Source organism: Cataglyphis hispanica, chromosome 13 (assembly GCF_021464435.1).
Source record: "Cataglyphis hispanica isolate Lineage 1 chromosome 13, ULB_Chis1_1.0, whole genome shotgun sequence".
Taxonomy (NCBI): Eukaryota; Metazoa; Arthropoda; class Insecta; order Hymenoptera; family Formicidae; genus Cataglyphis; species Cataglyphis hispanica.
In genome coordinates, this window is record NC_065966.1 from 4,594,337 (window position 1) to 4,610,765 (window position 16,429).

General features: G+C 41.6%; 1 protein-coding gene across 1 annotated transcript in view; it reads right to left on the minus strand.

The window, feature by feature from the left end:
- Positions 1-11,099: 11,099 nt before the first annotated feature.
- Positions 11,100-16,429, minus strand: part of LOC126854009 (uncharacterized) — a 58,797-nt gene continuing 53,467 nt past the window's right edge. The window contains exon 4 of the mRNA XM_050600322.1: positions 11,100-16,206. Within this exon, the coding sequence (XP_050456279.1) occupies positions 15,341-16,206 (866 nt within the window). The 3' untranslated portion in view covers positions 11,100-15,340. The remainder of the gene's footprint in view (positions 16,207-16,429) is intronic.

The window sequence follows — 16,429 nt, forward strand, 5'->3', positions numbered from 1 at the left end:
GATGATTGCGAGTCGATTTTAAGAGTTTAAAGAGACAGACGATAAATGATTATATCGCCAAAACGAAAGATTTCAGTGCAGGATTCACGATCATTATGCCGGTCGAACGTAATCTCTGTCTGATTGATAAAAGAAAGATGAATAAAGATCCGATGATTAATGAAGTAGATCGCTAGCAAGAAGTTGAGCGTAAAAACAGCGTATCAGATTAAAAAGTCTCGGCAATGATGTAATAAAAATTCGACGGGGGAGATTTACTGAAACTAATAATTAACGGGAATTTCTCTCTATCAATTAATCATCCACAAATGTGGCTTCCAAATAAGCTTCAGACAATTACATTCCTCTATTTTTTTTTGTTTCTCATTTATCATCGAATACGCTTGTCTGTTCCTCTTAATCATCGCGATAAATAACGCGAATCAGACGGTCACTTCATCGAATACGCGAACCTGATTTTTGTTCACATATAGTGATAATTTTGTGCGTCTTATCTTTATATATTTCGAGTCACATGTATAAAAAAAAATTATAAGTTGCTTCGAGCGAGAATATATCCCGCGCTGTCCATTGCATCGCGAGAACGATGTTAGGATTATTATGTAATTATATGTAATTACATCTAATAGCGATATATTATTTAATAGCGGGATAATAAGGCCGGGGCGCCGCCTCTCGCAATAACGAGGAGTATTACGAAATCCGTAGATAGCGCTGTTATTATCTCGCAACGAGTATTTACCGAGTGTGTCTCCTCTCGTTTTCACCCTCGAAACGAGAGATTCGCTCGTCATCGAAGTCTGTCCGACAGAGCGAAAACGCTTCTGTATCTTAATGACTATTAAGTCAATTTGACCGAGAAACGCGAATCTTCTCGTTGATTTTTGAAAAAGAGAATATTGGAAGCGAAGAATTAATTTTCTCAAAATAATTATTGTAAAAAATATGTAGTAACCATACGAATCATAAGAAATATAAAAATGAAGAGACGAAAAGTTAAAATTTTATTTTTATGCAGAATTAGAGCTTTGACAAATTAATTGGCGATTAATAACGCGCTATCGCAGCTTTTGACTGACTTGGTCAGATAAGAGTCTATTATTAATCGGACTATTATGAACCATTTGAAGATGACAATGAAGCTGCTGTTGAATTTGCATTACCGACGTCCTCGATACACGGAAACTCGCGCCGCAAAACTTTGCCTCGAACATGAAATTGCTCTCAGAATCGGAATTGAAGCTTCTTAATATAAATATTTCATTTCAACGAAATATATCATCATTTTTACACGAAGAAGCGCTCGCACAAAAATTAAAATATTCTTTTCTCCGAATGAGACTTTTTAATAAAATGGAAATCACATGACATTTATTAAAATCTCGCTTTTTATAACTGCGTCCAATTAGTTAAAAGAAAGAGCCGAAAAAAAATTCAAATTTTTTAAATTTTTTCTCTCCTAAATGTATGTGCGTGTGAAGATTCAGAGACAGAGAAGAGTGAAAATAATTATTACGATGATAATAATTATCCTTATTTACCTCGGGACAAACTAGAAATAGAGCAAGAGATTTGTTTTTAGAGAGATTACGATATTTATATTTCGAAAAATTATAATATCATTGACGCGCGATTTTACGGCTCGATTTACGGCGACGTCGTCGGTGTCTTTCATTGCCAATTTGGGGGATCTTGTCGACTTGGATCCTCGCGCACGGGAATGTTCATCCGAGAAGAATTTCGGAGGAAGACCGCAGACGACGGTGCATCGCCGACGACGGCAGTCACGAAAGCCGCGGTGCGTGAAATTGAATTTCAGGTCGCTCGACTCAACCCCACGCGCGCTCATATTCGCGGCACCCCGGTGTTAACCTTCCCCCTTCTTTCCCCTCTCCCCCCTCCCCCTCCCGCCCACCTCTCTCCTTTTCATCGCTCGCCTCCGCACATCCTCGTCGCAGACGTAAAGCGGGGATACGGGCGTTTAATCTGAAATTACCGGTGCCTTTGAAATTACGAAACGTTTCGTTTGTTCTTCTTCGTCTTCGTCTTCTTCGCGCGTTAAAGCAATTTTGCGGTTTCCGTCGAAATTCCACACGGTGATGACCGCTCTGTTGCCCTTTTACCTCCCTCCCGGTCCTTTTTCTCGCCAACCTTCCATTTTGCGAGCCTTCGCAACTGGGTCGGCCGCGGTAATATCGCGGAATAACGGAGTTACGAAAGCAAAGACGACTGTAGCTAAAATGAAGAAAACAGGGGACGGAATGAGTGAAAGGTTTATAAAAAATTATCTAAATTGATGAGAAGACGTGAGGATTGCTGAGAAATGTCTAATTAGTTATAATAATTTTTAGCAGCTTAAAGCGCGCTATTTAATGGGAATCAAATAAACCTATTAGTCTGTCGATTAATTTAACGAGAAGATAGTGATACGTACATTGATTAAAATTCTCTCCTGACGCGAATAATGATTATTAATTCGTAATCACTCTCTGATTATTTCAGATTTAAAATTTAATCCTTAATTGGCAATATCAATCCATTACATACACCAATCTATAATTGTCATTAAAAAAATCGTCCTGAATGATACAAGGATCTGTATACGAATTTCTCGAGCTCTCATAGAAAAATACGAATTTCCTCGCAATATACTGAAAGAATTTATTAGAGAAAGAACGAGCGCGTAAAAGAAAGGCGAGGAAGGGATGCTTGCAAGATCGCAGAATCGTCAGCGTAAAAACAGTTAAGAGCAGTTAAGAGCAGTTAAGAGTTAAATCAAATTTATTGATTCAAGAGGTCCGATGCTGACCAATTGGGAGGTGAAAACTTTGCCCCCCCCCCTTTCCCCTTTCCCGCATCTTCGCCTATCTCTGTCTCTCCCGTAGCTCTGTTCGAAGTCGTAGGAACCGCCAAAAGTGAGGGGCCACAAAGACATGGACGTCGGCGTCGTCGAGGACGACGTCGGCGTCGGTGGCCTGTTTTATGCGGACGCTGTGTATCGGATGACTTGTGTGTATGTGTGTGTGTGTGTGTGTGTGTGTATGAGATCAATACGTAGTCTCTAACCCTCTCTCTCTCTCTCTCTCTCTCTCTCTCTCTCTCTCTCTCTCTCTCTCTCTCTCTCTCTCTCTCGTTCTCGCACCCCCCGAGAGGGAGCCCGTCACGACCGAAACCCGACCGGTTCCCCGACCCTGGTTCCTCCGACCCACCTTCCACCACTCTTTCACCCTCGCCGAGCCCGCTCCTCTCTCCGCAGTCGCCGCCGCCGTTTCTCCGCGTTCTCTCCGCCACCCTTAAGCCGCCACCGCCTTCTCCTTCGCCGTCTCTCGACTACCTTTTCGCCCTCCCGTCACATTGCTCGCGATACGTTCTTCCCTTCCGTACAATCTTCCCTTCCAGCCAGGGATTTATTGCCGTTATTATTTTAACGCCCGGCGAATGATTCGCATCGAGAGGGTTCGCTCGCTCGCTTGTTTCGCACGTGACGCGTCGTAAAACGCACCCCCTTTCCCGTCCACCCCCCGCGAACCCGAAGCAGGCTGAAAGAATGAAAGAGAGCAATCTGAGACTCGGCGACTCGACTGGTGCCAGGGGGATATTTTCGAGGCACGCACGGAGGTGCGAGAGGGGCAAAATTCGGGGATGCCGGAGGGGAGCGGGGAGGGTGATGGTGAAAAAATGGTAGATTCGACGGACGCAGGGGTCGAGGAGTTTTTTTTCAGGCTCCGTCTCCGGGAGATGTCGAGAGCGTTTAACCTCCGGGCGCCGAAAAATGTATCTTCTTTTCGTTCCCTCGCCTCTCCGACTCAAATTTCCTCGCACCTCTAGTCCTCTAAAGCGATCGTCTTGCATTTTCTTCCTTTCATTACTCGCCAATTATCGCGCTCATATTTAATAGTTTCAAAGATGCATTATTCGTTTGTATTTTGATAAGCGTTAACCGAATATTGCCTATAGATATTATCTAACAACGCTGTGTCTTTCTCTCGCGTCATTACTATCTTCTTTTATCTTCTCTCGTCACAACAACTTTATTAAAACGGTCTACCTTTATTTGCGCGCTTCCTCTTACGCGTCTTCGACATCATGACTATTTTCGTCTCTATCGATCCGGCAATTCATTAAAGTTTCACGCCGTTAGTCGATAAAATCTGCGGTTTTAGCGTCGCGCCGTTTGAATTCACTCGGAACAAATAGCGCGATCGTCCCGACGACGCGAGTTTTACATTCGACCATGGAGCTGGAATCAATCGTGTTTACGATACATTCGACAATACTCGATGATAAAAAAGCAAAGATTTTTAAAAAAAAGCACGCGATTTTTTTACAGAGGCTTTCAACAGGATAATCGCCGAGAGCGAACGCAAACGAGGTGCAATAACACGTAGACGTCCTCGGCGATCTCAAAGTGAAACGAATGCGGATGCGAATAGATTGCACGCGAAGGAGACCGAGTGTCTTTATGGGCGAGAAATAAGAAATAAGCTCTGTCGGGCGCGAGAATAATGCAACAGCGCGATATCAGTATAATTCAAGACGAGACACGCGGCTCTCGATTCTTGATATCTTGACATTTTAATCAAGGAGAAATCGAGCCGGAAATATCAACGAGAAATACTGTCCGGTTCGCGCGAGACGCGCCTATTAGCAAATATGCACACCGTGTATATAAAGAACCGAGTATTTCCTCTCTGACGATCTCATCTCATATCGCCATATTTTACTTTACAGAACAATGAAATGTCCCGCTAATCTTTTATCGGAAAATTTCCGTGGTAATGACACGCCTTAATAAGAGCAATGCTTTTTAAAACCACAAACACGCGACACGCACGAGCTCATGACCATTTCTACCTGCGTTTGTCGATGCATGTTTATGCGAGATAAATTTTTCGCGATAAACCGAGAACTGGGAATTTATGAGAAATTAAAAAATTAAGAACATTGTAAGCATGGAGGAAAAAGGCGAGCGAAATAGTAATTCATTTTCTGCCCTAGAAAAATTAGATTTATATAATTTGAAATTTAAAAAAAATAAATATAAAATTCCAAGCCTTAAATAACGATAAGAGGAAAAATTTTTTTTATATTCTACAAAAAATTCATTAAGGAAAATAAAAGTAAAGGACAAGATAAAATTAGTCAGAAATATTACAAAAAAATATTATAAATATGAGAAAAAATTAACTGCATGTATCGAGTTAAGAGAGCGTGAGGATAATTAAAAAAAAAATTGATAGAATAGCCAAAATAAATAGAACAGAATAAACAGAAAAGCAAAGAGGAAAAAAAAAGAAAAAAGAAAAAGATTATAAAACGCGAATTGCGGGCGCGGCTTTCCACGAATTGTATCTTCGTCATCGCCGTAATTATTGCTACGAGGCAATTAAAGAAGATAAGAGAAAAAGATAAAGGCGTTAATTTTTAGAAAGAACTCCCAAACACGCAGGGAGGATCATCGAGAAACTTTGACGTCGCGCCCATGGCAAATTCTTCGCGCACCCGAATAATTTAAAGAAGTTTGCGGATAATGGATACTTTGTTCTTATTTCAGCGTAGTGCTGCATTTTTACTATGCAGATTAATTGAAGAAAAAAAAATATATATATATAAATGATTTCGGCGGATTTTATATAACCGTTTCTCCGATAAAATCGAGAAATAAGCTTCTAAAGCTCTTTCTCTCTCTTTTTCAGTCTAGAAAAAAACGTGACGATATTTCACGTCAATATTTACTACGCAATGCGACAATATTTATGTTTATATTAACTTCGCTGCCTGCTTGTTATGAATATACAACGCGTTCGCTTCTCGTTATATTCATATTTCATTTTTTCGAAACGTCTTCGGCTCAATTCAAACCCGCGCTTGATTCCTCCTACATAAAAACTGTATATTTGTAAGATAGTGCTATTCGCGGACGGTACCATAAGATAAAGACTCGCCATAAAGACTCGCACTCTCGTACCGTCGTCGTAAAGAGTCAAATCGACGTTCAGGCAAGGCAATGTAAACGAGAAGAGACTAAGAGAGAGAAAAGACGGTTTATACGCGATATTTCGACGCTTTTATCGTGGCAGCGGACTGCCGGAATAATAGCTGGACGTAATTAAAATTTCAAGAGCCGAGTTGTAGGAATCGCGCGCATTAGGATGTATTCGATGAAAAGAGGCTCGCGAGAGAACAATGGGGGGATATTAATTGTTAGCACGGCGCGAGAATCGGAATACAAATAGATTCGAGCCCGGAGTTTGTTGAGTGGTTGCCTCACATTGTGGTATTTTCTATTTCGCGTGATGCATCTCGTAAAAAAAAATATTTATAATTAAATAAAATTGAACAAAATTAATATCAGCTTTTTAATTGCGAAATACGTTGGAGAATCGCAATGCGAGAGTACAATTACCTGACGAATTCTATCCAAAGTGTCTGCATTGTCGTTTAAAGAAACGGCTTGTTGCTCCTCTAATTCATTTATTTTTTTTTCTATCTCGTATCAATCATTTATATAGATCATGTATAGCTATAAGATAATGAGGATTCCGTTATCCGCGATACGATTACTCAAAGAAATATCGACGGGGATCCTGACGTATTTTATGTATCTCTCATATACTCTCGAAGTGTACAAAGTACGAGAGCTCGTCCGGTTGCATGTCGCGAGACAAGACTTTAATCTGCATTCTGTAAATATAGTCGGCGCGTTCCTTGTCGCATAACCAACGACGCAGAAGACTGCGGAACGAGTTTCTCACACCTCCGCCGTCTGCGTTCGTTCTTCTTCCTCTCGATCTCTTTTCTTATACCCCTGCGCTCCTTCTTCTTCTCTATCTCGATTTTCCCTCGTCGCAAATTTTTCACCGTGCGCGGAAAACCGTACTATATTTGCATATATCGAGTCGCTACTTCCGCTCCCACGAGATATATTTTTATCTACTTTTTTTTTCTTTTTTTTTTCTTTTTTTTTTAATCGACTGGTCCAAAAACATTGCTTATCATTTCTTAGAGGTGAATTCCGTAAGACGAGAAGTGAACGATCCGCGGATAGTTTCTTCTAGACGCGTCGACGTGAAGAGAAAATCGACCGAGACAATCGACAACGTAAGAAAGCGATAATAAAGAGATATATTGCCATACTGATCGCAAATTAGGATGAAAATCAAAAGTTCTCATGGATAAACGCGTCGCTCTCGATGGCACTAAACTCATCTGAGGACATATCGATATCTGTGAAATACAAGCGAGGTATTAATGCTCATTTAAGTTAGCAATGCGAGATAAACTCACGTTAGAAGAATTTATTCCTTTTTACATAAAGTTGCATTCCATGTAATATCCTGTCTCTCGCGATATATACAGAATTATTTTTCCCACAATTATTTTTCCACGAATATGTCTTACGTCATGCTTTAAAGCGGAATGAATTTTGCAAACTCCCATATCGGCTCTCGTATGAGAGTATTTCGAAAAGAAACAGATTAAGACAGATTACCTTTTCGCTTTAATAAGGTTGCAATTGTCATAGAAGCAGATATCGATGTGTCTCGTGTTTCTCTTCATCCTGCGACTCGCTCGCGGATTGAAGTCAATGGAACGTCTAGTAAATTCTCGCGAGACGAATCGTGCGATCAATAATGTTTAGCATGTTAATAGTATGACAAAGTAAATAATTGCGTTACACGCGCGAATGGACCGATAAGAGGGAATCCCGGTGAATTTCCGCGACGGCAAGACCGATGATTAATCTGGCGCCATCGGCAAGCTCCGCGCGCGCAAGTAAATAATTAATAAACTAATTAGCATCGATCCGCTTGTGCACAATCTTCTCCCGCCCACGTGTCGCCGTATCGATCGGGGGGCTCGTCCCCTCACACGATCTTCGAGGACCCATCATCTTTTTCTCTCACGTAATACACTCTTTCATACCCGCTTCTCCTCTCCCTCTCGCTCTACTTAAATCGCATGTGCTTACGAGGGCCTTTTAAGACTCATTTAAGTACTCCTACACGTCACTCTCTATATGTACATATACATATATATAATATATGTAAAATATATTCTATATATAGGGTGTGTATGTGTGTATGTGTATACACATAGTGCCGTGTCTCAAGTTCCGGGGTTGCACACATCTTGAGATGTATCAGAAATATATAAAGAGGATAGTAAGAAGGAGATTGTGATTTCGGCTTTGAAGAATACGATCTACTATTTTTTTCTTTTTCTCTAGATGAAGACTTTTAGCGATACATTATTTTCCTCTTAAACATCAGACACGTGTAAGCTTTAAATTATATTCACTCAGAAGCCTCTCGTGTTCGAGGCGCGTTAAGACTTTTGATGATAAACGCAACGTTGAAGCTCTCGAGATAAGGCACTCTATATACACGCGCGAGATACACACGTACACGGTAGGCGCATCTCTTTTTTAAACTTAACACGTATACTATATTTCACGCTTTTTGCAGCAACGACGTTCCGTTTTTCGATCACTCCCCCGTGTCATTAGCAGTCAGTTAATTGCCATTAATTAAGGACCGTCGAGGCAGCACCGTCATTTACGCTCGTACCATGAACGTGACCCGAGTCGCGGTTAATAATATCGAAACAAAGACGGGGAGAAGCGTTCAATTACTTGATTTAGAAGATAACTCAATTTCTCTTTTCAAGTTTTAAAGCGGGCCGAATGATAAAAAAAAAGAGCTCGTTTAGAAGGCAGCAGCCCTCGACTTTAGAGACCTCAAACGCAGGTCATTCAGGTCTGAATTATATTAAGTGACTGATGAAAACGCGGACGGTAAAAGGAGCTGCTGGAAATTGCGGATTGTTCCGTGCAAGAATATCGAGGAAACGGGAGATAAAGAAGGAAACCTAACATGCTCGGCCACGGTAGTCTTGTCTTTCTCTCTCTCTCTCTCTCTCTCTGCGTCGAATTATCTGATACTAAATTATCTTATCCATTATAATGCCGTTAACCCCCAGCTGCGAACGGCGATGCAACGCGGTTTTGCAGCGCAACGAGAATTGTCAGTTCGACCGGCATTCCCGGCTGCAAAAGCTGACCGCAGGCCGTCGTTCCCTCCTACGCTTCTCGATGTCCTTAAATGGATCTGTTGATCGAGAGCGAGGGATAAAAGCGAGATAACAGAAATTGTAGAAGAGAGGAACCTGTGTAGGTATAAAATGATGCGCGATCGACGTTCTTCTTGCCGATGGAATTTAGAAAAACATAAGCGAGAAAGAAGTGTAGGGTAAAAAGAAAAAGGGACAGATGATATGAGAAAGAAAGAGAGAAGAGCGAATTTCCCACATATATATATATATATATATATATATATATATATATATATATATATATATATATTGGTAAATTGACGCGCGAGCGACGTGTTTCTCTAACCGTCCGTGAAGAGGATCGGAGACAGAGATAAATAGGAAAGGAAGAGACTGTGTAAATTTCTACGAGCTGCCAGGTGCTCGATCTTCCCTGACCGCTCTCGGAACTTGTCCATTTAACCCTCGACTACCGTGGCACCGTTACTTGTCAAGAATTCTGGAACGAATGTGCCATCGTAAAAATTACAAAACGTAATTTCCTCGACTTCTCTCGATGTATCACGAGAGAGAGATTTTCACACACGAAACGGAACGATCGCAGAGTAAATCGGGGGACTTTCTGGTCGATTTCTGGCCGCATCGTTCTCCTCGCATTCCCGCACATACAGGCGCAATGTTCTCTAATTTTCTTTTCGTCCATTTCGTTCATCAGCGCATATACATATGCACGCATACGCGCTCGTTGCATCTCGGCAACACGCTTCTTTTAATTTACATAACACGCATACACACACATACACAATCGCGTATATCCATCACAGGCGTAAATACATAATATATTTACATGCAATCACGCGCGAAAGAGAATCGAAGGTAAGGGAAACTTGCGAGGATAAGGAAAACTCTCGATCATCCGTGATCGATATACAACTTTCCCTCTGTCTCTCCTCGTCTTTCTATTTCTCTATCTATCTTGTTCTTCGAAACTGCTTGTCCTTACATATGCTATTTTTATATATATGCATATATAAATATATATATATATATATATATATATATATATATATATATGCATATGTAATATATGTATACATAGTATACCTAATTTTTTCTTGTATTTATATTATTTATATATCCTCTTTTTCTTTTTTTCTCGATGATGATGCTCTATGATTAAATCTCTCTGTAATGTTCATGTTCCTATCTTATAAGTGTAAATTGGTAACAATCATATATTAGATAATGTTTAACAATACAATTAACACACGCGCGAAGCCAAACGTCTCTCTCTTTTTTCTCATTCTCGTTCTCTCTCTCTCTCTCTCTCTCTCTCTTTGTTTCTTTGCTCTGTGATGTGCAACGAACACACCCTATTCTTTTGCATGATTTTCTGCAATTACAATGATGACGACGGTCGTTTTCCCTTTTCTCTTTCTCTGCTAATTCCCCTGTCTCTACCGCTCTCTCTCTTCTTCCTTTTATATTTCTGCAGTGATGACTCTGCCCTTCCTCTATTTGCTATTTACCCTCTCGTGTATTGTCGCTTTTTCTTCTCGTGTTTCCCTTCCCGGTTCTTATCACGCAGATGTCAGACATTGTAATCGATTAGACGAAACGCGCTTCTTAACTCGAGAAATTTCTATCACGATTAATGTCAAGGAAATGGAAAGAATGTTTTTTCATTTTTCAATTTTTGCTATAAAGTACTACTGTAAAGCCTTTTTGAAACAAGAAGGCTTTATCAAAAAAAAAAATCTAAGCTTGACACATATAACTAAATTATGTTTGTCAATTTTTTTCGCAAAAATTGTCTCCAATTTTCTTTATTTGCGCGAGGCATCCATTTATTTTTCAATTATATTCGCGCTATGTATATTTTTCTCCTACACAACGCGCGTTATCTATTCACAATTTCTCGGCGATAGATTCCAGCGAGAACACTTTAGCGTTCCCGCTAGACCGAGTAAATAGCGAACGGTCGATCGAGATGGACGATCGTAACTCACCCTGCCACAACTTCTCTTCCCCCGCGCTCGCGTGATGCACTTACGTCTATATGAATATAGATGCGCATAAAACACATACCGATGCCGCAGCTATGTTCCCGGAATTTCCAAATTGCAATTTAGATTTTCCATTTTTTTTTTTTTTTGAGATAATAGAAATTAAAAGTTTTGAGTAATTGTTTTTTAAATTTGGCTAAAAAAAAATAGATTTGCATATGATGTATCATAAAAGAGAATATTAATAATAAATTTAATATAATTTAATATGATCTTAGAATTATAATATATATTATACATACAAGAGAGTATATAAAGAAATTATAATAGGCCAAGAAGATTCCGCGAGTTCCGAGAAAATAATTTCAAAAGTTAGAAATTGCTCGAGTCGAGTAAACAAGGGAGGATGCATCTCGCAATTGCCAAGTTTAGGGCTAAGGATTCGATTTTCTCATCTCGTTAGTCGGACTCGACTCCAATGTCTTTCGTCCAATTATTCGGCGAATTAAGATCGCCGCGCGAGCGGGCGTTGTTTTGGACCGATAATGGACGTCTCTCCGCGACGCGGCGTAACAGATTATAAACGGATTCGGCGACGATTAATCAAAGCGCGACTCGCGCGCACTTCTGACTCAGCACGGGGGCGCCCGTTTTTCTTTCCCCTCCTCCACTCCCCTCGACCCTCGCGGCGTTCCTTTCGCATCCATCGAACTTGATTGCAAAATTATGCTCTCCGGAGCTTCGCCCCCTTCGGCGTAATTAGGCCGCGTTTACATCTGCGTCGGACAATTTCGCCGGTATTAATTATTAACGCGAGATTGCGAAACGTCCGTTCGTTCATCTCAAAGTTAAACTTTTCGTTCAACTTCTCAACCCGAGTGGTATTAAACAACAATCGCAACGAGAAGCTTTTCAATTTTGACTTCGAAATGAAATTCTTAAGAAAATAACAGACATGACACGTCTGATAAAATATGCTATAATTAATTCTGATAATAATTTTATAGCGCTACATCTAATATAATTTATTTATAATTATACAAATGTAGCAGATATATTTACATAAGCATATTTTTTAATGTATATTAGATCACACATTTTTCAGCGTGAAATTAAAAGAAACTCGACCAATTTTCGCTGATCTCCGCAAAATTACGATCAAAGAAGAGAGAGAGGAAATACGACGAAAAATCCAACAGAGAAAAAAAGAGGGAAAGAAGCGAGCCGAGGTGGTTGCCTCCCTCTTGTCGTACCAGAAAGAGGCGTCGGCGTCGCGACGTTATTTCTCGAGTCGAATCACCTGGTCGCACCGACTGGAACAGGTGTACGATTTCGCGCAAGATACGATTTTCCTTCACCGTCGCCTTTCGCGCAATGCAATCGCGCTAACGGGAATGACTTGCGCGTGAACAGTCTGTTCGTGTGGACGTGTGTTTGTGTGTGTGTGTGTGCGTGTGTCTTTCTAAGAGATCGGGACTACGACGAGCCGCTAAATCGAACCGCCGCACCCCGCTTTTCTTCCGTGTATGTGTGCGATGGCAGATAGATATTATATATTAGATACATTTCTTATAAGAGGCTGTCTTTTTTTTTTCTCTTTTCTGTCAGTGTTCCACCCTCGCGTGGCATCACTCGGTTCAACAACGAGAAACAACACAAACAAGTAACAGCACGATTTCTTTAGGCGGTGGGCGAATTTGTGCGTATCGTGTGATCTTCTCTTCCTCCTATATATTACTCCCTGCCGTCTTCATCCCTCTTCGTTTCCTCTTCTACTTCTGCATTAAACTTGACGTGATCGAAGACTTTGTTCTTATTTCACGTGATCAAAAAACACCTTCTTCTTGCTCCGCGGTTTATTTTACATGATCGAGGACATTCTCTCTTGCCCTGCTTTTTATTTTTTTATCGATGATAGTGGTCGCGCGCACGAATCTGTATATGTATGTGTGTGTGTATGTGTGTGCGTGCGTTGTTTTTTTTTTCCTGTTTTCGGAAAATTCGGTTATACCAAGTCTTTTATTACACAAAACGAGAACCGCTCCCCTTGAGATTCAAAATTTCCTTTGGTTAATATACCCTGCCGTTATTCGCGCGTCGTTCTTTTGTCGATTCATCTGTCGTATCTCTGCGATGCCTTTTTCCTTTGTTTGCATAGCTTTAACTCCGCGTACTTTTATTTCCCCGCGCTTCTTTGTTCGCATCTTCCGTTTGATGGAGGATTCGTAGGATTTTATTCTTTCGTATATTGCTAAAAAGTAGCTAAACCTTCGCACTCCTGACTTTCATTTCGCATTTATTTAGAATTTCCACTAATGTAATTAAAATTCTTATTGTCTCTATCCCAAAATCGACTCGCAATCGACTTCGATCTTTTATCTGCACAAGATATACCATTGCAAAAGATCTCCGAAGCTACGAATGAAAGCGCGCGCAATCTTCCACAAAAAGATTTCCCCAATAATAAAAAAAAAAAAGGATGCGAAAATCAGAGAAAACCAATAACGGAAAAATGAATAGAATGAAATGGAGAAAGGAGCGTAACAGGTAAAGGGAAAAAGCGCAAATCGATACAAACTCGAAACTTAATGAACTAGTCGCGTAAAATCCGAAGGAAAGAACCGAGGCAGGATGACGCTTAACAATCATGGCAAGCCTAGAAAGACTCGAAGTCCTGACACTTTCACCGGCTCGAAACGAAATCCACCAACGTGATTTCAACGCGACCGACCACGACACTTGCCTTCCACATGGTCGATCTCGATAATCGAACGCATCGTGTCGCGTCCGTGATCGTAATGCGGAATGTGAGCCAAGGGATTATCTCGGAATCTCGCGTTTTCGCGCTCACCCGACACGACGAAGAGAAAAAATTCGAAATTCTAAAAATTCTTCCTCCCTCCCGAATCTCGATTTCCATCTCGGTAAATCACCCACGTGACTCTCGTGAAACGCGTCGTCCAACATGTTCTCATCCTCACGTTTTTTTCTTTCATCATTCTCTCTCTCTCTCTCTCTCTCTCTCTCTCTCTCTCTCTCTCTCTCTCCCTTTCTTCTCCTGTCATTCGCACACACTCACTCGTATACACCCTCTCCACATCGACTCTCAATTCTCTCATTAGAATTCTCTATGTTTTATATTTATGATTATTATTTACGGTAATGTCTAAACGAACACATATTATATCTCGATAACGCCGTGCTTATTTATCATCCCGTGCCACGCATTTTTACTCCCCCCTTCCTCGAGCAGGCCCTTCACACCGACTATAGAAGAATACGTCAGCCTCCTACTTAGCGCGTTCGAAAAACCTCCCTCGACCATTCTTTCGCCGCGAAGAAACTATCTACCTACAGTTTTTTTTTTCTTTTTAATGCTACCTCGTTAAAATTTAACGACTTATGCTCCTCTGTATATGTATATGTGTTATTTTGTGTACCTGTATGTCTATCTTTGTCAATTTTTACATCTGTCATCTTTTCTCTCTTCTCTTTTTGTCATCCTCTTTCACTCTCTCTTTCTCACTCTCTCTTGTTCTCCCTTTTTCTCTCACTCTCTCTCTCTCTCTCTCCCTCTTTCTCACATTCTCACGCTCATTCTTGCACTCTGTGTGTAACGTAATTTAATGTGTAATAATAATCGTATCGTTATTATTCTATCGTTTACTTTAACGTTACTCTTTTCAATCGTTTTTCTCTTTATATATAATATATTTATATATTTATATCGTTTATACTTCATTATTTAATCTTCATTATATTATTTCATCATTATCATTATTATTAACTATTATTATTCATTATTTATTATTTTATTTTGTTTTATTCATTATTATTGTATTATTATCATTATTATTAGCGCTAGACGTTACGTTTCCTTCATTCTCGGTTGTTCTTGTTATTTTTATAGTTGATGTTGTTGTTGTTCTATGTTGTTCTCCCTTTGCTCCCCCTTTTGCTCCAATCTGCGGAACCGAATTGTCCCGCGCTCCTCCGCTTGATCCTCCTTTTCGCCCTCTCGCTATACTCCTCGCGGTGTTGGTGTTCTTTCTACCCGTGCATCTTTAAAAAACATCCTCTAATCCTTCGTATCTTTTTGCGTTGCGTTCGACGCGACGTTCCGTTTACATCGGTCTGTTCTCGATCGAATCTCGCTTCGATCGACCCTGTGTACTTCTCGAGTACTGGCATATTCCGCGAGGGAAGACTCTCACGGAGATGCCGAAAATAGAAAAAAACCCGTACGATCCTGCGTATCCAGGAAAGCGAACTTCGCCTCTCTATGGCGGGTCCTTCCTGGACGTCGCTTTGGCCGAACACGCGACGTCCGTCCCGAAAACTCCGTCGGGATCGCTTCCTCGCCGCCGGTGTCCTCGACGACGCGTCCCGTGAATCGTCGTAGAACGTTTTCTCCGAACGAGTCCCACGTCTTGTCCATCCGTCGACCCGCACTTCCGCCACCGGCGCCACAACCACCACCAATCGCGACACCGACACTTCCACGCAAACTTGAGGAACAGCACGAGGATCGACGAAGTCGACGCATCGCGCGGGACCGATCGCCAGGACGCGACGCCGCCGGCGCGACGAGGAAATTTCCAGCGAAAGTGCCGGCTGCTGGATCTCCTCCAGGACCTCCACCACCACCATCCGCGACGACGGCATTTCGTCACCGCCCGCCTGGGCATCCAGAGGATGAACAGGAGGCACCGCACGACGGCGTGTCGGTAGATTCCGGTCGAGCGTGGATCGAAAGCGGAAGCGCGAAGATCGTTGAGTGTCCTTCTCAGGAGGAACGCGCCCGGCAGGCCGGAACCGATCAACCGAAAAAAGCCGAAGGGGCTCCAGGAGGTCGCGAGATTGTATTGCAGCGCGTTCGCGGGGAGGGAAATTAAGACCGAGCAAAGCCAGAAGAGCTGGAGGACGATCGACGGGCTTGATCGACCGGGCGAGGACGCGCTTGGTATCGAGCCGATGCGGCCGCTGCCACAAAACAACGTCTCCTGTTTGTCGGTGGTGGTGGTCGATAAAGATGCCGGGGTGCTGGACGAGGAAGATGCGGTGCTTGTTTCCTGGCCGTCGTCGCCGGGCTCGCGATCCGTGGCCGCTTCCGGTTGGCCCGCTTGCGAGCCCGGATACTGCTGACCTGCGGCCAGAAAAATATCGATCGCCAATTAAGACGATGGATCAACCCAAGGATCAATTAAAAATAGAAGAAAAACTCGCGTTCTCCAATCTTCTCAGATGTCAAGTTTACAACAGCGTTCTAATTATATTATACAAAAAAAAAAAAAAGATTTTTTTCGCGCAAATTTTTAATGAAAAATATATTCGTGAATTTAAATATTTCCACGGTTTGTATAAATAAA